This window comes from Passer montanus, unplaced genomic scaffold, assembly GCF_014805655.1.
Source record: "Passer montanus isolate IOZ18808 unplaced genomic scaffold, ASM1480565v1 scaffold8, whole genome shotgun sequence".
NCBI classification, from domain to species: domain Eukaryota; kingdom Metazoa; phylum Chordata; class Aves; order Passeriformes; family Passeridae; genus Passer; species Passer montanus.
This window is the reverse complement of record NW_024373256.1, coordinates 2,168,810-2,189,053: the sequence shown is the minus strand read 5'-3', so window position 1 is coordinate 2,189,053 and position 20,244 is coordinate 2,168,810. Positions and strand designations below refer to the sequence as shown.

The 20,244-nt window shown below is 44.3% G+C and overlaps 1 protein-coding gene across 1 annotated transcript; it reads left to right on the top strand.

Moving 5' to 3' along the window:
- The first annotated feature begins 4,306 nt into the window (after nt 1-4,306).
- Nucleotides 4,307-19,506, top strand: PRPSAP2 (phosphoribosyl pyrophosphate synthetase associated protein 2). Its single transcript, XM_039732343.1, has 12 exons — nt 4,307-4,443; nt 6,557-6,676; nt 7,105-7,255; nt 8,343-8,395; nt 8,521-8,587; nt 9,163-9,335; nt 10,253-10,368; nt 13,812-13,867; nt 16,142-16,290; nt 16,794-16,864; nt 17,803-17,949; nt 18,822-19,506. The coding sequence occupies exons 3-12, from the start codon at nt 7,137-7,139 to the stop codon at nt 18,978-18,980; spliced, it is 1,110 nt and encodes a 369-aa protein (XP_039588277.1). The 5' UTR covers nt 4,307-4,443; nt 6,557-6,676; nt 7,105-7,136; the 3' UTR covers nt 18,981-19,506.
- Nucleotides 19,507-20,244: the final 738 nt, after the last annotated feature.

Genomic DNA, 20,244 nt, shown 5'->3' with positions numbered 1-20,244 from the left:
TAACTCTGGAGGCAGAGATGTCAGGGAGGAAACCAGCCAAGGAGGATGTGGCAAGCGGTAACAAAAGAGGAGAAAGTATTTTCTCCCTGGGACCTGGATGAGATCAGGGAGATAAAAAATGGGCTCAGAATAGTTATGAGGAAAGAGGAAGGAGTGGGAGCCTTGAAAGTACCAGCAGCAGGATAGTGAATGCAAATGAATGGGAGGGACACTGCAGCAGGTGAGGAAATTCTCATTAAGAAGAGCTTAATGAGACAATAAAAGCCTCTGGGAAGCCTCCCAGTCCCCACGCCTCTCCTCTGGTGAGACTTTCCTGGTGAGTAAAATTTTTAAGTGTCCCACTCTTGAACTTGTTTGATAAGGTCAAAGGCAGTATACAGAAGTCTGAGAGCAGAACCTCTTCCAGCGCTTGCTGAAACCAGGCAGGAAGGAAATAATACAGTGAATTAGAGGAGAGGATCTGGTAGAAAGATTCTCTGTGAAGGAGATGGTGGTAATAGTGTCAGTAAGTGGGGTGGGGTGGGCTGAAGAGGCCTGAGTAAGGCTCAGCCTTTTTTTGGTGTAGCAGCTGGGTGAGGGTCCCACTCCCAGTACAAGCATTAATCTGCTGCTGGTCCTGGTCAGAACCAAACTGGGGAGGACAGAGAACACACTTTGCTGCTTCCCTACACCTCTTCCAGCTCCTTTTTAGTGCATGAGCCAAGGCTGGTACCAAATTTTTCTTTGCACCCCACAGTTGTGCATGCAAAGCACAGGACCTGCTCTCATATGCTGAATTCTGCTTTAATCCTCTGAGCTGCTCTGCAGTGGCCAAGTCAAGCCCTTGTGTGCTCACTAAATGCCTGCACAGGGCATGGTGCCTGTGTGCTATTTGGACAGGAGCTGCAGCTTAGTGAGGCAAATGGCAAATCCTGCTGGGACCCAGTCAGCAGGACAAAGAGGAACAGAGCACTAATTCGTGTTTGTCATGGACTGTGTAGCTGTTCAAATTCCCTAAAATGACATGGTTTCACTGTGCAGTCCAATCAATTTTGCTTAAAGGGCAAACCACACCTGTAAACACCAGGTGATGGGTGTGAACAGGATCTCACACAGACTTTGCAGGACAGAGCTGCCCACGCACAGCAAAGCAGAGGGAATCTGAGAACCAAACAAGACACACCACCACCGTGCTGGTGCCGTGTTTGTCCAAACCCTCACCTTGACATCCAGCTCGAGCTGTCTGTCTGTGCAGGACCTGCCACACTCCAGGTATTCCCACAAAACCTCTCATCCCCTTGTTGGGAGGCTGGCTGGAGATAACCCTGTGTCTGTGCTGGAGCTGATGTGGCAGATCTGTTAAACATTACAGACTGATCCGGAACTGGGAGCGCGGTTGGAAACAGGAAAAAATCCCTGAACTCAGGGAGTCCTTTGTGACTCAGGGGGAACAGGACTGTGACAAATGAGTCTGTGTCTGTTTCCCACAGACAGCCAAGCAGTAATATTTGATAAAGCAATGAGTGCTGTCTGCTGCCACAGCCCTTCACACAGAGAAGATGTGTTCTCTACTCCAGGACTTTTATTAAAGCACTTTATTTCCAGGCATGGGGAATGCTATTTCCAGATCACTCCCAAGATATGATAAAATTACACCTTCCATCAATTCCAAAATGCATTTATAGTTGTTTTGGGTTCTGTCTCCCTAGCTGGGTGGTATCCAAGGCAGAATCTGCTGGAAGTTGGACACAGTTTTCCCCCAGGCAATAAAGCTGAAAGCAGGGGAGCAGGGAGGTGATGGCTTTTGGTCTGTGCTCAGTGTGGAGGTCTCTGTGTGCTGCAGAACCTGCCTGCAGGCTCACAGGGGCTGTGTAGGGTAGAGGATGTTTTTGGGATGCCTTTATTTGTTGGGAGAGACCAAACTTATCCACAGGGCTCTGTCAGGATGAAATCAGAGTGTTTCTCTGGTGCACCGTGTCTGATGGTTCTCACTGTCAGCTGGTTTGGGAGGTGAGCTTTAATATCCACTTTTTTTCTTTTTTTAACAGAAACAACTCCAAACAAACAAACAAAAGCCAACCTGGTTGAGCAGTGATGGATGGAGCTCAGGAGCTGGGGTGACAGCAGCATTTATCTTCTCCCAGGTGATGGATGCAGGCTGTCGTCCAGCCCAGTGCTGGATGAGCAGTGCCCTTCACCTTGGCTGGACTAGGTGTGGTGTGGGGGAGTTTTATTTTTGCCAGGGTCACATCTGGAATAAGAACAACAAGCCTCTGTGAGCCAGTGTGTTCACAGCCAGCAAATTTTCAGAATTCCTTAGATGGCTGCTAATTGAATGAAACAAAATCCACGTGCTCATCTTGGAGCAAGTGCTTGTTGAACTCTTAGTGTTTAAATAGAGTATTGTCAACTTAACAAATCCCTCTCCCTTGGGAGCTGAGATTTAAACTGGTGTTCCTCTGATCAGGAAGACAGAGGTGGGAAATAAATAGATTTTTTTTTTCTCCAAGAAAACAAGGGCAGTAGCCTTATAAAAACAGGTCAGAAGACAGGATCACTTAGTTCCTGGTCCTGTGGTTTGCTTAAGCAATGTCACGAATTTGGGGCAGCACAAATCAAACAGTCAGCAAATTCTGAGTGCCCTGGGGTTTTGAAAAATGCTTCTGGGGAAGGCTGCTAATTGCACTAAGGATCAGTGCTTCACCATGTGTTGCTTCTGGTCATTCTGCATTAAACTCCTCTGCCACACCAGCCTGTAGTGGGATCCTGCGAGGGAGACTGATGCGAAGAGAAATATCTGCTGCTCTGTGAAGAGGCCAACAAAAAGCTCACCCCCCTTTCCTTTTTGTCCTGAAAACCCTGAAACAAAAAAAGAACCTGCTTTGGGTCAGTGATCCTGAATCAGCTGTGTGGCAGCACCAGCCTGGAAGCAGAAAAACATGGGCTGGGAATGGTGGGGGTGATGAGGGATGGGACTATTCCCTTGCACCTCAGTGTAATTTGGAAAAGGATGTAGGAAAGGCAGAGGATCACTGCAGCATCTAAGAGGCTTGGTGGCCTCTCTGCTCACATATTTCTAACAGATGTCCTGGCTTTGTGAGCCTGCAAGTGGAGTGCTCAGCATCTGCTCCACGGCTCCACGTTAAATGGGCTTCTCCTTCCCCAGCTCCAACTCTGCTGGAAAAAATAAAAAATAAAAAAAAAGAGATGACCAAGTCTTGGAATGCATGAAGCAAGAAACAAATGTGAAATCTGGGGAAAACACTGGCCTGTGATATTTAAAGTGGAAAATGCAGCTTGTAGTGGCAAAAAACACAGTTTCAAATTATGAATTTAATGGGGTCCCTTTGCAGGCATGTTTGGTGAGCTGGCCTGTGGATTTTCCTCCTCCTTTATGTTAAGGCCACCGTGGGCAGAAATATCTGCTGGGATGATCAGCCTTGCTCCAATGCACCCTGCAGTCCAGGAATAATAAATTTAATTACTTTTTGTGAGAAAAGCTTCAGTGGAAAGTACCTGAATTGTAGCTTTATGCTAAAAGCTAAAATTCTGATCCATAAAATGCTGCTCAACTTGGGCATACTGAGAAGTGTAATTTAAAACAGGTTCTAACCGCGCAGTCTGGGGAAAAAACATGGTGTTTGGGTTTTGTATTTAAAGGAGGGATGTGTGTCTGTGTGGGATGACTGTAAGTTCCTCAAAGCAGTTTTATCATGGGTGTCTTGGGATAAAGCCTTTTTTTTCCGCTTTTAAACAGGGGGAAAACAGATCTGTACTTCTCTTTTTCAGCAAAGGACAACAAGGCTCGTGACAGGTCTAGAAATGTATTTTATAAGGGATGGCTGAGCTGGGTTTGTTTACTCTGGAGGATGCTCGGGGCCCTTATCATTGCCTTCAACTCCCTGAAAAGATGTTGTACTGAGGAGAGGGCTGGTCTTGGAAATGCCCTTAAGCTGACACATGGGAGATTCAGATTAGATATAAGAAAAATTCTTTTCATTGTCCGTGCGGCCAGGCATTGGCATAGGTACGCGGGGAGGTGTTGGAAGAGGCACCCGCATCTGGCGGTGGGTGATGTGGTTTGGTGCTGCGCTGACAGCCGGACTGGACGATCCTGAAGGTCCCTTCCAACACTGACTATTCTAAACCCCTAAAACTCCGTGACTCCAAGACCCCGCGGCCATTGACTATTCTAAAACCCTAATACCCTGTGCCTCCAAACCCCGCCGCGAGCCCGGCGCGCTGAGGGCGAAGATGGCGCCCGCTCCCCTCAGCGCGGCGGGGAAGGGGGGGGGCGCCGCCTCGGGCCCGCCCCGCCCGCCCGCGCTCCCTCCCTCACGCCCCGCCGCCATCTTGCCCGCGGAGCACCGGAGGGGCTGAGCTCCGCCGCCGCCTCTGCCTCTCCCCCTCCTTCCCCTCCGGCCGGGCCGCCTTCTCCCGCGGCCGGGGGGCCGGAGCCGGCAGGTAAGGCCTTCAGCGAGGGGCGCTGCCGCCCGCTCAGCCCAGTTCAGCCGGCTGTGTGAGGGCAGGACATCCCCCTTCCCCGCACGGGGTTCCGACGCCTGAGGAATGGGTTAGGTCGCCCTTCCCTCAGGGGGATGGAGACCGTCTCCTGGGCGGCCCCTTCTCGGCGTTGTTGGGGCTGCCCGCAGGTGCCACAGGTGCGGGGCAGCGGCGTGGGGCGGCGGCGTGCCCGGGCCGCTCTGGGGCGGAGGGATGGGATCCACCGGGGGCACGGGGCCCGCCTGGAGCATCCGAAGGACCGAGGGAGGTGTGGGCTGGAAGGGTCTCTTAGCCCACCGGGATCGGCGAGTGTGGAGAAACGGGAAAATTCCCTGTGGGGAGAGTGGTGAGAGGGTGCAGATTCCGTCCATCCCATGGGGTCCGTTCCTTATCCCGTCCATTTATTCCTGCCTCCGTTGCTTTCTGTGTGGACATGCTCAGTTGATGGAGGCATAAAGCCATGTGTGCCCAGTAATGGTTGTGCTCATCGTGATGTGTCTGTGTAATTGTGTGCAGCCCAAAAGGAGAGGCAGGTGTTTGTGCTGCAGCCTGTTCTGTGCTTCTGTTCAGCCCTGGAAGGTTGGTCCACCTCAAACCAGAGGGTTATTATCCCATGTACCGCTGTGGAGTTATGCCTTTGCACATCTAATAAAGTTTTGTGAGCTTGCTTTCATCCCAACACCTGTTTGAAGGTTGATGTATCCATACTACTCTTGAAATGCAACTTCCCTGCCCACACATGCCATAGCCCACCTGTAGCTGCTGGAGTACATCCACAAGAAAGTCCTTGACCTATACTAATATGAAGAGCAGTGTTCACTGTTGCTTGAAAATACATCAGTATATGGTGGTGTAAAATGCACCCTCAGCAATAGTTGGGAGCCAACAACTCATCTTTTCAGATCTCTTAATCAGCTCCTCATTTGCCTAATCTATGGACCAAAGGAGACACACAACTGGATAAAAATACACCTTCTGAATATAAAAATACACCTTCTGAACCCTCTGTGAATGCTTTTAGGAACACAGAAAGTTGCCTCCACGCTGTTCCCATCCAGCACACAAGCAGGGTGCTCTCAGGTGCTGTTCTCAGACCTAAAAGCATTTGAGGTTCTTCGCTCTGGTGGAGCTGAGAGGAACTCGAACACCATCATGAACATTTAATGGATGATGGCCATTAGTTGACAGCTGGGAGTTGCAGAGAGTGAGTGAGCAGCAGAGCAGAGAACCACTAGATATGAAATAGGTTTTTTTAAAGGTATTTAATTTGAGAGGGATGCAGGTTTTGCTTTGGGTGTCCCTCTGGATTTAGTGCAGTGAAGCATTCAGACATTCTGGGGGCTGGAGCTGTCTGTGCACAGTTCTGATGACAGGCAGGTTTTCATTCATGGCAGGCGAGCACAGCTCAGCCTTGGCCCCGGCACATTTGTTGTTAGAAGTTCCTGACTTGACTTTGGCTCTTCACAAGAGTGAATCGGGTTCCTGTGACAAAGTTAAACCGAGCCAGACTGTCTGGTTGTAAAGGAGGTGTGAAGGAGTTTCATTACAGACCTAGCCAGCTGTTCCTGTAAATACAAAACTCTTCCTTTGAGTAGTTGTTTTGGAGTACTTAATAGTTGATGCATCATCAGCTTTTTCTAACCAATTATGTGTGACTATTAGATAATTCTGTTTCTCAGTGGGGAGATGTTTACCAGGAAAAAAGTTACAGATTTTGCTGTAACTTCTGCTTGCTCTGGTTTAAATTATGCCACTTGTGTTTCATATTTCCAGTCTCCTACATAATGCTGAAATGGATGATGAGGGATTGGATTATTTATGCAGCAGGATTTTGAGTTGAATATTCCTTCCATCTAACCCGGGCTGCTGGTCAATGGGATTTTATTTTTTTTTAAATATTTTATTTAACTAAAATTTTACAGTAGAAGTAACCATGAAAATGTGATTTACAAAGAATAATAAAAACCTGGAATCCCATCAAGTCCTTGGTGAGATTAGTGGTTTGTGCCTTTATTTGAAACAAAAAAACAAATTATACTGATTTCCTCCTGATATTTTTTTCCTGTTTTCACAGGAAAAATATTGCATTCAAAGAATGACAACAGCTGCTCCAGCAAGTGGATTTGCTGTGCAAGAGGTCATTATTTACAGCTGCCAGCTTTACTGAATTCTTCCTTACATTTCATCCTTATTTGTAAGTTTATAAGTTACTGCAAAGTAATGGGAAGAGACTCAGCTTTGGAAATAGCCTCTTCTAGCCAGGGCCCAGGAGCTCTTTTAGCTCAATTCTACCTCAGACTGTCGTTGTGATTTTGGGAAAGTCAATAAACGTTGCTCAGTTCTGGAAAATGAACTGGACAAGGTGATGGAAAAAAGTATCAGTAATACTGGATGATAGCCTGAGGAAAACAGTTAAAAAGGAAAAAAATCCTGGTGCTAGAAGGTTGTCTTGGGGATCTTTGGAGAGCTGTAGGGAAGCTGTTAAATGGGGATAACAGACTTTAAGGATGCTGGAATATCCAGGGTTCTGGGAGACTACGCTTTCTAAACAGAGCAAATGTGTGTCTTGTTTCGTTTTGTTTTGTTTCTTAACATGGATTTAAATGCTTTGATCTCTTGCAGTCTTTTAGAAGTGGCAAAACAACTTAGGGTTGATGTTTTGTGTGCCATCAACTGAATTTGGGGCCATCATGAATATCACCAAGGGTGGGCTGGTGCTGTTCTCAGCCAATTCCAATTCCTCGTGCATGGAACTGTCCAAGAGGATTGCTGAGTAAGTCAAGTCTGCAGGGAATCTTCCCATTAATCTTGGGGTTATTCTGATGGGATTTGTTTTACTGGACACTTGTTTTCCCTATTTAAGGGAAGTTTCATGGGAAAACTGCCATGATTTCCAAGAATATGGAGTTTGCTCTGTTGGAGAGGATATTCAACAGCTCAATAACAGAGAGAGTAACTTGTGTTTGAATTGTTCCACAGCAGGCTGTGACTGGCTGCAGCATTTGATAGGAAACACGTGGGATAATTAATGTTTGCATAGTGTTAAATCATCATGGCAGAATTTTCACTCCTTGTAGTGGGATATTTTTAGGCAGGAAAGCTACATCCCTCCTGCTCTCTGAATATTTTGGATGGGAACATTTCTTTAGCTTAAATCCATTAATAGCTGTGGCAGAACTTTTAGGACTTGAGTACATTTTTAATGTGCTAATTAGGATGCATAAGATTGCTGGGAATATTAGACAAGATGGATTTCTTGCAGAGGCTTATTTACCCAAATTTAGGTGTGATAGGAGGGGAAAGGGGAGTGCAAAGGAACTCAGGTTACGTGTAGAAAGAATTTGGGCCTGAGTGCAGTAGTGTTGGGGTCTAGCTAATGCTGACAAGGAATAAATGCAGCAGATATTATTCTTCCATTATCCATAAAATAGTGCTTGCTACTCTTTCCTCTTCACTCTGCATTGACTTTTTTCTGCAGAGAAGAATGATTTAAAAGCAGTATTTTTAAGTATTGTGCACATGTATGTTGCCACATGTGTGTGTATATATACAGGGCAAGAAATATATTAAAAATTACAAAATGTTAGATTTTTACAGCAGCTTTTTTCTTTCTCCTGCTGCTTATTCTGAGCTTGACTGGAAAATAAGTTTAGCATAGGCTGCAGTGCAGCTTTTGGAAATGTAGATTTTTTTAAAGAGATGTTCACTGTAATTACTGGTTTTATGGTTTGGGATTTTCTTTCCTTGGTTTTCTCCCATGGAATGCACCCTTTCCAGTCACTGTTGCATTATGTGGGATTTACATTTGATTTGCCCTTCCTCTTCCCTTATTGACTTCTACCTTATTTCTGTTCCTGCAGGCGCCTGGGAGTTGAGATGGGGAAGGTTCAGGTTTATCAAGAGCCAAACAGAGGTGAGCATTTAATTAGCAAAACTGGAAATGCACCTGACACTGATTTGAATATCTTGGTTCCCCTTTTCTTAGACTCTAAAAAGAGTTTTGCTCTTGCAAATATTGCATCTTTCTCTTCTTGGCAGAAACACGAGTGCAGATTCAGGAGTCTGTGAGAGGAAAGGATGTGTTTATCATCCAAACAGTTTCAAAGTGAGTAACTCTGCTGGCATTTGATGTGGGCTGTCCATAGCAATGCTTCTGATCTTCATTTTTAATCACCTTTTGTCTTTGTGATGTAGTGTAATAAGCTTATATTAACTAGATAGAGGCTTGTGGAGGGTTTTTGGTATTGGTTTTGTTGGGTTTTTTTATGTACACAAAGACAGCTGTGGCATAAGGTAGCTTCTACAATTCTACTTTTTAGTGACTATATCAATAAAGCCTTCCCCTTGGTCTCTGCATTCCTTCCCTAAGTGTATTCTTTTGCTTATGTCAATCTCTTTAAATTCTTCTCTTCTCAGCTCCCTGTCTCCAGCACCATCACAAAGTTAAGATGTAGGAGGAATGTTTCCTGGGCAATGTGTCCTGTGATTCAGAAATTCTTTAATGTTATGTGAAAAGAACTTTACAAATGCTAAGACTTTTTTAATGGCAGCAGAAATACAGATCTTAGTTGATGTCCAATTCTCTAAAAACGTGCCCTCTCCATCTCTGCTGGGTGTGAATACTGTGGTGAACAGAGGATTTTTATGCACCAGCTACAGAAGCAGATGTTTCTCTTGCAGGGATGTGAATACCACGATCATGGAGCTCCTGATCATGGTGTATGCATGTAAAACCTCCTGTGCCAAAAGCATTATTGGAGTGATTCCTTACTTCCCCTACAGCAAACAGTGCAAGATGAGGAAAAGGGGCTCCATTGTCTCCAAATTGCTGGCCTCCATGATGTGCAAAGCTGGTAAGAATGTGGCTCTCCTTAAATCAGAGCAAGGGGGGTTCCTGCTGTCAGCTTCCAGGTTTACAGAGATCTGTACACAAGTTTGGACTCTGTTTAAAAATAACTGCCAGGCTTTTCATGTGTTTAAAACCTGTGTGAAAAGGAGAGTGTAATTAGAAATGTTTCCAAATTATGAGTTCATAAAAAACCCAAATTTGATACAGCCATTTTACATTGAGGTGTACTGAGCTGGCAAAATGAGTCTGCTGGGCTGAGCTGCTTTGGGCTCTGGTATCCACCTCTCATTATACAATCTTTTGCCTTTCTTACAGTCTGGAACAGTTGTGCCTTGTCATTTCTGTCTTGTTTTTTACTTCTTGGATGAATGCACTTTGTCCTTTACATCTGAGACCATGTGGGAGAATGAGATTATTCATTTTCACAGCCTTCAACACATTTTCTACTTCTTTCCTTTCACTCCCATCCCTGGGAAAAAAGCAGGCAGTTATAACAAACTGTGGGATCTGGGCTGTTATTTTGAGAGAAGTGGTTTTTGATTAGGAGCTTGGCCCATTTTTCAGGAGTTCAGAACTAATGAGTGTGCCAGGGTCTTGCTGTGTGACACAGGACAAATCAATGCTTCCATTTTGTCCCGTGTCCAGTGAGAAGGATCTTGCCTGCCTCAGTGTGGCACTGCAGAGTCAGTTATGTGCAGTGTTCTGAGGTTCTTTTAAAAAAGTCACTGTAGAAGCCTCAAAACATGTTAATGCCAGTGTGCTTAAGAGGGACTAAAATTAATTTATTATGTGTTTTCACCCAGTGTTCTCATGCAGCTTAGAAATTTTCTAACAGCATTGAAGCTAAGAAAAATAAAGTGTCTGTTCTCTCTTACTTTTCCTGATGTGCTTCTCTGTATGTCTTGCTATTTTATTTTAAAGGACTAACTCATCTTATTACCATGGATTTACATCAGAAGGAAATTCAGGGTTTCTTCAATATTCCAGTTGATAACTTGAGAGCATCTCCATTTTTACTCCAGTACATCCAAGAAGAGGTGAGGAAGGCTGGTTATTACAGCTGGTTTTTTTTTTTTTAATTCTTTTTTTGTCATGTCTCAGAGCATCTGAAACAAATCCCTCTGAAAATATTAACTTATCAAACTGAATTTTAAGGGGAGATGGGTCATATTGGGGCAGGAAGTGGTGTTAGGAGCTGTTGTTTCTTCTCTTCCCCACATGTAACTTTTGCTTTCTTGAAGAGCTGGTGTTTTCTTACCCATGCAGCAGTGCTGGTTTTTTTCTTAGATATATTCCCCTAACACTGAAAATTAATTAGCATTTTCCTGCTCTCGATGTGCTCTTCCTTTCCTATTTCCAGTTTCCTTGACATTTATAGGATGGGCTGCTTGTGTGGGCATAAATTTAAATCACATCATGAGAAACACTTTGGAAGTTGTAAACTATTCAGAGCCTACTGATTGTGCCCTGGAAGTCAGGCTGGTGGGTGGAAATCTCACTCACTGTTAGTTCAGACTGCGTGTCTTGACTTGAGGAGCTTAACTTGGGATGTTCTGTGCCTCCATTTCTCCATCTTATTTTTATAAGGGTTTTGAGAGGTGCTCCTGGTAGATTGGCCTGTGCAAACTGTGCAGATGATAATTGTAGGTATAAGATGCACGTTAAGCCTCTGACTAATGGTAATTTGGAATAAAGCAAGTGCTTTCTTCCTGGTGAGAGAAAAGGTTTAGCTCACTCTTGCTTTTGAATCCAAGCTATTTCTTTTTATAAAGATGGGAATGCCTCCTCCATTTAAAAAACAAAACACACCCCACCCCACCCCCTTAGAGAAACCCAAACCAACATCATTTTGTTATGACAGTATTAAAATCTGTTTGAATTTCTCATTATAATTTCATTTGGTAATAGAGTCAAAGAGGATGGCAGAACAAAACTCCAGGCTCTGGCTTTGCCACAGTCATTCATCTTGTGTTCCAGCAAAGAAGTATTTCCCATTGTAAGCACTTCCTAACTTTAAAAAAAAAAAACCAAAAGTGGAAAACCAAATACACAGACACAAGACATGTTTGCCTTTATGTGTTTCTTGAAAGTGTGGTGTATGGTCAGTAACAAGATCCTGGTCCTGATTTGGTCTTGAAGCACATTTTGATTCCTGAGCTTTCAGTGGTTTACACAGAATTGTTGCAGCTTTGAGTCTGACACTGCTGTGCAATCTAACAAATGACCATTTGTAGAGATCTGAAGTATGTGTAGAGAAGTTTTAAGATACTTTCAGTTCTTCATCCCTCTGCTCATCCATGAGGGGATTTTCTAAAACCAGAGTTAACTAAATGGATCTGATCACATGGGATCTCTGGCAAATACTTTCAGCAGCCAGATAATTTATAGTATCTGTGCTTAAAATCTTGATCCTTTCCTGCTCAGGGGGAATTTAGTATTCATCTCAACTTCCTGGTGGCCACAACTTGCTGGATATCCTGCTCTGGGAAAGCCAGAGCTTTCAAAGCTGTGGGAATCATGGTGGGATGTACTGAGGAGCATGAAATGGAGTCCAGGTGATAAGAACGCAAGTCACTTAAAAAACATCTCACTGAAAGTTAGGAGAATGAGGGCTTGTAGTTGTTCCCTGTTAGAAATGTATGCCTAGACGTGAAGAGAATCAGTTGCTGTTCTGGGATGAAGACAGTCCAATCAGTGAAATTCCTGTGATATGAAAGTAGTTGGGTGTTTAGTTTGGTGTGCTTGGCAGATGTTGGAAACTTCGTGGCTTCTCTTTCCTTTTAGCAGGTGTTAATCCCAGAGTGACACAGCCCTTTGTTACATGGACATGTTGACACCTCAGAGTCTTTGGGATGACATTTCTGGCTTTCTGACTTCATTTTTGAAGAGCTGAGAACAAATTTGGTAATTTGGCAGAGGAAAAATGAGGCAGTGGTGTCTGAACTAGATCAAAGCCTTTGTTATGTCGAGTGACAGGCCCTGCCTTGTCCATGCCTTCCGTCATGTTAATCTTGTAGCCTCTTGTATAACTCAGTGTTTGTGAAGGACAGAACGTGCTGAATTCCCAGTTTATAGGTGGAGTTACTAACATTGTGGGTTATTAGTGTTGCCTGACGTGCTCAGCAAATTTCTTATTTTCCATTGGTTGAGCCCTTGCCCAAATTCTGAACTAATTTTTTTTTTCCCATGCCCATTTCAGGTAGAGCTTTTGGAAATAATCAGGCAGTGCAGTTTGTATATTGTGGATCAGATTGTGGAAGAACTTTGCCTATGTTTGCAGAAACCCCAAGTATTTCTGTGCTCTGGAATGGGTATTTGATATCTGACAAGGTGCTGAGCTGCATGACAGGGTGTCATCCCCACAAATCTGTGAATCCCACCCCTAACAGCTCAATTTTCAGGTATTTAGTGAAGAGTCTTCCATCCCTTAACACTGGGATTCTGGGGACTGGACCTGCTCTGAGGACTTTGCTTGGCTCAGGCCTGTGGTTTTTGGCTAGAAGGACAGACAGGTTCTCTGAGCTGCTCTCCACAGAGATGGATCATCCCAGCACAGTGAAGGGAAAGGCTGAGTTTGCAAGGAGTGGGGTAAAATGAGATACCAGAGGGAGTGCAGTTGTAGTTGCTGTTGGAAGGGAGATCTGGAAGTATGGATGGTGGAATGCTTGGGAAGTTACAAGCCAGATGAATCTGATGTGGAGTCACTGTTTGCAGGGAAAATAGAGATGAGAATAAGAAACTTTTAGACATGGGGACTAAAATGCTAATTAAATGGGGATCAGGAGTGTGGAGTGAAAAACCAGTATGAGATGGGGCAGGGGCAGCAAACTCAGGAGCAGACTGTGCTTGTAGCCTGACTGAAGCACATGTCAGACATCAGAGGGAAACCCAGACTTGCTGGCCTCATCCCTCTGCTGCTGTCTGCATTTGCAGCAGCATCTCCTGGTGCTGACCAGCATGGCAGGGTTTGCAGCACTGTGAGACTGCCTCCAGGATCTCTGCAATGGCTGTGGAAGTTTTATCCCTTCTGGTAGTCCAGAGAAAGAGTCAGTGTGATATGATGGAGAGGTGTGACTTTTCTTGGTACTCTATAAGACAGTAGGAAGTTGTAAAATGCTGGGTTTTAGTGATGAAAGACAATTTCTGTTGAGCAGGAAACTTTAATTTTGATGGTTTCCTGTTTCTTTCAACACTTGTAGGTGTAACCCTGGTGTCCTAAAGCAGTTGCTTTTCTGCTACCTGTGCTATAAAATGGGGTTTATAAAAGGTACAGTTTGAAGTTGATATCTGAATTTTCTAAATATGTGTTTTTACTGAGCTGTCAACCCTGATCATGTACCATGGATTCCTGAGGTTGCTTTCTTAGGTAAAATGTTCAATGCTTACAATTCTTCTGGCAAAATAAAGTTCTCTGATTCTTACTGAGTTTAAATTTGTCTAAAGATATGAAGTGGACATTGCTATCTGTTATTTACTACAGATACCAGACTACAGGAATGCTGTAATTGTGGCCAAATCTCCTGCATCTGCAAAGAGGTGGGTAAGATCTGCTCTCTTGCCTTAGAGCAGGAAATCTCTTTTGGGATTTTGTTCTTGGGATCAAGTGAAGGACAAATACCCAGTAATTAGAATATGCAGCCTTCACACCACTCCCAATTCTCCTCTGTCAGCTGTGTACTTCTTACATCATTGCTGTAATCATAATAAATCTAAGGAGAGTGAAAAAAAAACCCATACAAAAGGAGGTGGTAAATGCTTATGATTAAGAAGATTTTTAATCATGTTATATTTGTGTGCTTTTACATTATAAATCTCCTGCTGCAAATGAGGAAAAGTGGCTGGAAGTTAATGCCATTAATCCAGATGAGTTTCTTAACATGGGCATAACTAAGAGCATGGCTGATCAGATCCTAAACACAGATGGTGAAACTGGGTTTGCTGTTTGAGGTGATTGTGATTGTCAAGTCTTTGGTGGGTGAATGGCTGTTCTTAATCCATGAAGCTTTTTAGTTGACTGTTCCTAAACTCTGGAATTACCTGCTGTCAGCAGGTGCTGTAAGAGCTGGATGATGCTTTAAGAAAGGCTGTATTTGCTGTGGTGACAAACCAAGAGTTTTTTGAAAAGATATTTGGACTTCCATGCCAGAGAATTGTGATACTCTGTGTGTTCCTTATTTTCTGGAGCAAACCACCTTTTTTCATCTATTTCTCCAGCAGTACTTTTTGTGATTTCTTTTGTTTTGGCCAGGTAATTTTACATTTGTTTCTTTTCCATTTCTCTTCCACAGTGTCACTCTTGCCTCTTGGGTGGAGGCAAGTGTTTGTTGCAGCATTTTAATGCTCATCCAGTAATTGTCAATGCCAGCAAATAGACAGATGAGTTGCACATCATGCAGTGATTTGTGGAGGAGAGGATCCCACAAGTGTATTGTTTAGCTTCTTCACATGTTCCTATGAGTATTTAAGGACAATATCTGTAGAGTTACATTGTATTGGGAGAGGGATAATTGGATGTTTCAGCCTAATCCAGGCTGAAAACAATCTAGGAAAATACTTTTGATGAATGCCTGCTTGTGAAAAAGAACCCCTGTGTGGTGAAGTTCAGAATGTCTCTGTGGTTTCTGAGCTCACTGGAAATGAACAAATCACTTGGCTGTTATTTTGAACTTTATTCAGTTTAATACTGCATTTTAAGGTCATTAATACGGTTTTATTGATAGGATTATTCCTGCTAAATCATAGCTCTTATTGTTTGTAATTATAATTACCTATAATTAACTACTTGCAAATATATTGCAACTGTATGATAACCACAGGGTGGAAGATTCTTAATTTTTAATTAACTAAGTATCACGATGGGCAAATTATTCTCTGGACTTTGTATTGTTTGGATATTGTTTCAAAGCCCTTTGAAATAAGGCTTAAGGACAGAGGAGGTGATTCAGGCTCTGGTCTGAGGTGCTGATGTTAGGGCAGGGTGAATCACTCTGGATGTGCTGGGCTTGCTTGGGCCAGAGCAGACCTGGATGTGTGGCTTAGGCAGGATCCCAAACCCTTGGGTGTGCAAGGTGAGCTGGGGTGGATGTGCCAATTAGTATTTGCTGCTTCCAATATCTGGGATGCAAATTCCTATTTTCCTGACTCTGCTTTTCCCACTCCCCCAACTAACCTTACACTTCATTACAGAAATTTCTAATTTTGGTTGAAGAAATATTGCAGTGTGAAAGAACTTCATGTCAGCTAATTAAAAAATCCAAGCTGTTCAACTCCCAAGTGTGGTTTGTCAGGCAGAATGATCATCTGGATCCCCTTTTCCATAGGGTATCTCAGGTTATGTACCAGCAGGTCAGGGACATTGTCTTTATTTACTAGTAAATGAATAGGTGAACACTTCACTTCTTTTTTTATATGAGTATTTTTTTCCTATTAATTGTTGACAATGCAGACATCAACACTGTTCTTGGTTACTGTTAGATGTGTCCAGCTAAAGCATGGGATCCCTGAAGGCTGGGAAGTGTTATTTTGGCTCTTGGGCAAAGCAGAAGGGAGCAGTCAGCATTTTGTGACTTGCAGCATTCATCCTGCTGCTTTAAGGCCCTTTGAAGGTTACTCTGACTTTACCAAGCCTGATAAAAAAAGATCCTGAGAAGCAACTGATTTCTTCTATGAATTCTCCTAAAATTTTAAGATCGTCTGACTTCCCTCTGAAACACTAGAAATAAAATGGAAATAGGGTTGTGCACAGGTGAGTTACTTGAAGTGTAACCTTTTCTAACCTTTTCCTGGGCTCTGTTAACCCTTCCCCTGCAGGGCACAGTCGTTCGCCGAGCGCCTGCGGTTGGGCATCGCCGTGATCCACGGGGAAGCTCAGGATGCTGAGTCTGACATGGTGGATGGCCGGCACTCCCCTCCCACAGCCAAGTACGTGGCTGCCATCCACCCCAGCCTGGAGATCCCCAGTAAGTAAGTGTGTGGGGGAAGGTGTTACCTGGTGGGTTTGTGGCTTTAGGGATTGGGTTTGGCAGGGGTGGGTTGGCTAAAAGGAGTGGTTCTTCACAGAGGAAAAAAAAATCTTTCTTGGTGGGGAGAAGATGATTCTTGCTGGAGTGTGGATGTGACCCACAGCTGCACCACCAACACTGCAGGGCACAAACCCAGCGTGGGTGTCAATGGGTGATTGGACTGGTTGTGTTTGCAAGCCACTCTTTCTGTGCTGAAATTAAGAATTAATTGAATTTGTAAAGAATTCAGATAAAAATTACTATAATTAATATTTTAATTAAGCTTTAAAAATATTTATGTATCAGAATCTTGCTAATTTTCTTTAGTAGTGATGTTGAAATAGTTGCTGCTTCGTGTCTCTAATAGTGGTGACCCATCAGACATTTCCACAAATAAATTATATAAACTTCCTCTTTTCTTTCTCCTTTTTACCCCTCTAAAAACATCTGCCATTAATCAGTGCTGATTCCCAAGGAAAAGCCACCCATCACAGTTGTTGGAGATGTAGGAGGAAGAATAGCTATCATTGTGGTAAGTGACATGCCATCAGTGATATTAAACATGTCAAAGTTGCAGAAATCAAGTAGCTGTTCTGTATCAGCCACTGAACTTTGGTTGCTGGTGGATTTCTGATAGGATGGGGCAGCACTGAGCACACTCACAGAGCTGGCTGGGACTCTGAGGGGATCCACTCTGGGAGCAGCACTGGGACCTTGTTTCCATGAGCAGAGCAAGTGGAATTCTGTTCAGTGCTGACCTGAAGGGTTCAAAGTGCTGCATGCACAGCACAGGAGGAGGGGAGAATCACCCAGTTCCTGCTGCTGAGTTGGGAAATGCCAGTGAGGCTGAGGTGATGGACGTGGACTTGTTGGAACAAGTCTGGAGGAGGCCACCAAGATGATCAGAGGGATGGAGCAGCTGTGCTGTGAGGAAAGGCTGAGAGAACTGGGATTGCTCAGCCTGGAAAAGAGAAGGATCTGGGGTGACCTAATTGTGGCTGTCCAGTACCTGAGGAGAGCCTGCAAGAAAAATGGAGAGAGACTATTTATAAGGGCCTGCAGTGACAGAACGAGGGGGAATGGCTTCAGACTTACAGGAGAGTAGGTTTAGATTGGATTTAAGGAAGAAATTTTTCCCTGTGAGGGCAGCTGTGGGGGCCCCATCCCTGGAAGCATTCAAGGCTAGGCTGTGTGGAACTCTGAGCAACCAGGTCTCATGGGAGGGGTCCCTGCCCATGGCAGGGCTTGCAATGAGATGATCCTTAAGGTCCCTTCCAACCCAGGCCATTCTGTCATTCCTTGATGCACTTTTCTCTAAAGCAGAGTGTAATCTCTGGGCTTGTCAAGGAAAAGAACAATTTTCTGATAGTTTGGGGTTTGTTACACTTGGTAAAGCTGTGCTGTCAGTCAGGTGTGCTGCGTTGGCCTGTCTGGTGTGGTGAACCCTCAGTGACTCTGGGATTTTGGCAGGATGACATCATCGATGACGTTGACACCTTTCTGGCTGCAGCTGAGACCCTCAAGGAGAGAGGGGCCTACAAGATCTTTGTCATGGCCACCCATGGCCTGCTGTCCTCAGATGCTCCCCGGCTGATCGAGGAGTCTGCCATCGACGAAGTGAGTGTGGGGTCTGAGCTCTGAGCAGGGGATTTGGGCTTTTCACAGCAGCCATTTTCTCCTGAATTGATTCTTGACATATGCTGGTATGGCTGTGTTTGAGGGCCCCAGGATGAGGGAAGAGATGAGACTCTTGACTCCACGTTTCAGAAGGTTGATTTATTCTATTATGATATTATATTATTTTAAAATGCTGTACTAAAACTATACTAGAATAGAGAGAAAGGATCCATCAGAAAGCAGGAAAGGAAAAAGGAAAGGGGAAAGGACAGGGGAAAGGAAAGGAGAGGGAAGGGAAGGGAAGGGAAGGGTTCACATGGGGTGTAAACAGTTCTCCAAATCACATTCCAAAGCAGCAAAACATGGGGAAGCTGAAGCTTCCCATCTTCTCAGGAGGAAAGATCCTGGCAAAAGGATTTTTCATAAATTATGTCTGTGACATGCTGGCATTAAGGATTTAGATGGGAGGCTCCTGGTTCAGGCTCTCTTACTGTGGGATTGTGTGCTGGAGTATTAGCATCCACATGTCCTCAAATATAGCAGTGGGGATGTGGGAAGTGGTGAGGTGCTGGACTGTCAGTACAGCACACCTTTCTCTTCAGTGGTGGGATGTTTTTGTACCTCCTCTGGATCTGTGTGGCAGAGGGAATGAATGAAAGGAAGGAGGGACAGTGCCATTGGTATCCATGGATACATGGAACCTGTGGGAACACACGGCTCTTCCTCACACTGTGACCCTGACAGTAATGTAAAATGTTGTTTTGTCAGCCAGAGTGGTTTTGTGGGATCTCTAAAAGGCCCTTTCACCCTTCCAGTATAAAAGGTGGAAAACAACAGAGCTACATCTCCCTGAGCATTTCTTCTTCCTGTAGGTGGTTGTTACAAATACAATTCCACATGAAATACAAAAACTTCAGTGCCCTAAAATCAAGACTGTGGATATCAGCATGATCCTGTCAGAAGCCATTCGCAGGATCCACAATGGGGAGTCCATGTCCTACCTTTTCAGGAATATAGGAGTGGATGATTAAAGCTTTTCTTCCTCTCAAGAAACACCCCGGGCCAAACTGGAAGCGAACAGAGAACGAGCTGTGAAGCGTTGTGCTTACCTTAATATTTCCATTGAGCCACTTCTTGTTTCTCTTGGTTTAAGTATCAAGGTAGAACAGTTTTTAAGACTTTTTTTTTCCTTTGATGGGTTTTTTTGGAGTGGGGGGGTTGGTGGGAATAAACGTTTTACAAAAAAAACTGTTCTAGTTGCTTTTAGGTTAGTTGCACTATACACGATGGAAAAATCCCACAAAACACTTGAGGCAAGAATTTGGCTTCTAAATTAAGCATTCCTTTTCCAAAGCTGCTTGCTACAAGTGCTTTAAATGATAATAAAATGAAGTGACTGTATAATATTTGCATTTTAAAAGCCAAAAAGGTTGTACTGTTGTATGCAGTTCAGTGATTTTGTAGGAGTGCTTTTATAGAAAAGCATATGGAATATGCACCTGTATTTATTTTCTGCGACAAAGAATAAAGACTTGTTTTGTGTGAGCTTTCTAAAAATGTTCATGTGCTGCTCCTTTGTCTTCTAGACTGTGTGTCCTTAAATATGGCAGGTGGGTGTCAGGGAGCAACAGGGACTTGCTCAGAACATGGCACAGATTCCCAGAGAAGCTGTGGCTGCCCCTGGATCCCTGGAAGTGTCCAAGGCCAGGCTGGATGGGGCTTGGAGCCACCTGGGACAGGGAAAGGTGTCCCTGCCATGGCAAGGTTTGGAATGAGATGATCCTTCCCAACCCAAACCATTCTGTCACTCTTTGACTTGGGAATGTTGTGGGTAGGTTCCAGCTGGTAAAATCCAAACCAGCCCATCACAGGTAAACTGGGGGGGTTTTTTTGAGATTTCTTGCCTGCCCTGAATGCGTGGATGAGCTGAAGAATGTGCCATGAGCAGAGCTGAACTTGCCCGGGTGTGTTTTCCCAGCCCTCCCTGGGCAGGTGTGGGTGGCATGGCCGGCTGGCTGCCAGGCAGCAGCTCCCAGTCCCAGAGAGTTCCTCAGAGAGTTCCTCACCTGCCCAGAGAAAACAGTGCTGGAATTGATGAGCATTTAGAGGCTGTTTGGTTTAATCTTTCCATCGTGTCCTACAAATGAGTGTAAAGCTTTTGGCGTGTTCACAAGTGAAAATTAACCTTTGTTGACACCGTTTCTATGTTGGAGACAAACTTCCAAGGACTTTGGAGGGTTCATTGACTTGAAAGGATAAAACCAGGTGCTTTCCTCAATGTTAATGGATACAGCA

Excerpts from the sequence above, each read along its gene's own strand:
- PRPSAP2 (XM_039732343.1), top strand. The coding sequence starts at position 7,137 with ATGTTTTGTGTGCCATCAACTGAATTTGGGGCCATCATGAATATCACC. Across the intron at positions 9,336-10,252 it reads CTCCATGATGTGCAAAGCTG|GACTAACTCATCTTATTACC; the intron begins GTAAGAATGTGG and ends TTTATTTTAAAG. Across the intron at positions 10,369-13,811 it reads TCCAGTACATCCAAGAAGAG|ATACCAGACTACAGGAATGC; the intron begins GTGAGGAAGGCT and ends TATTTACTACAG.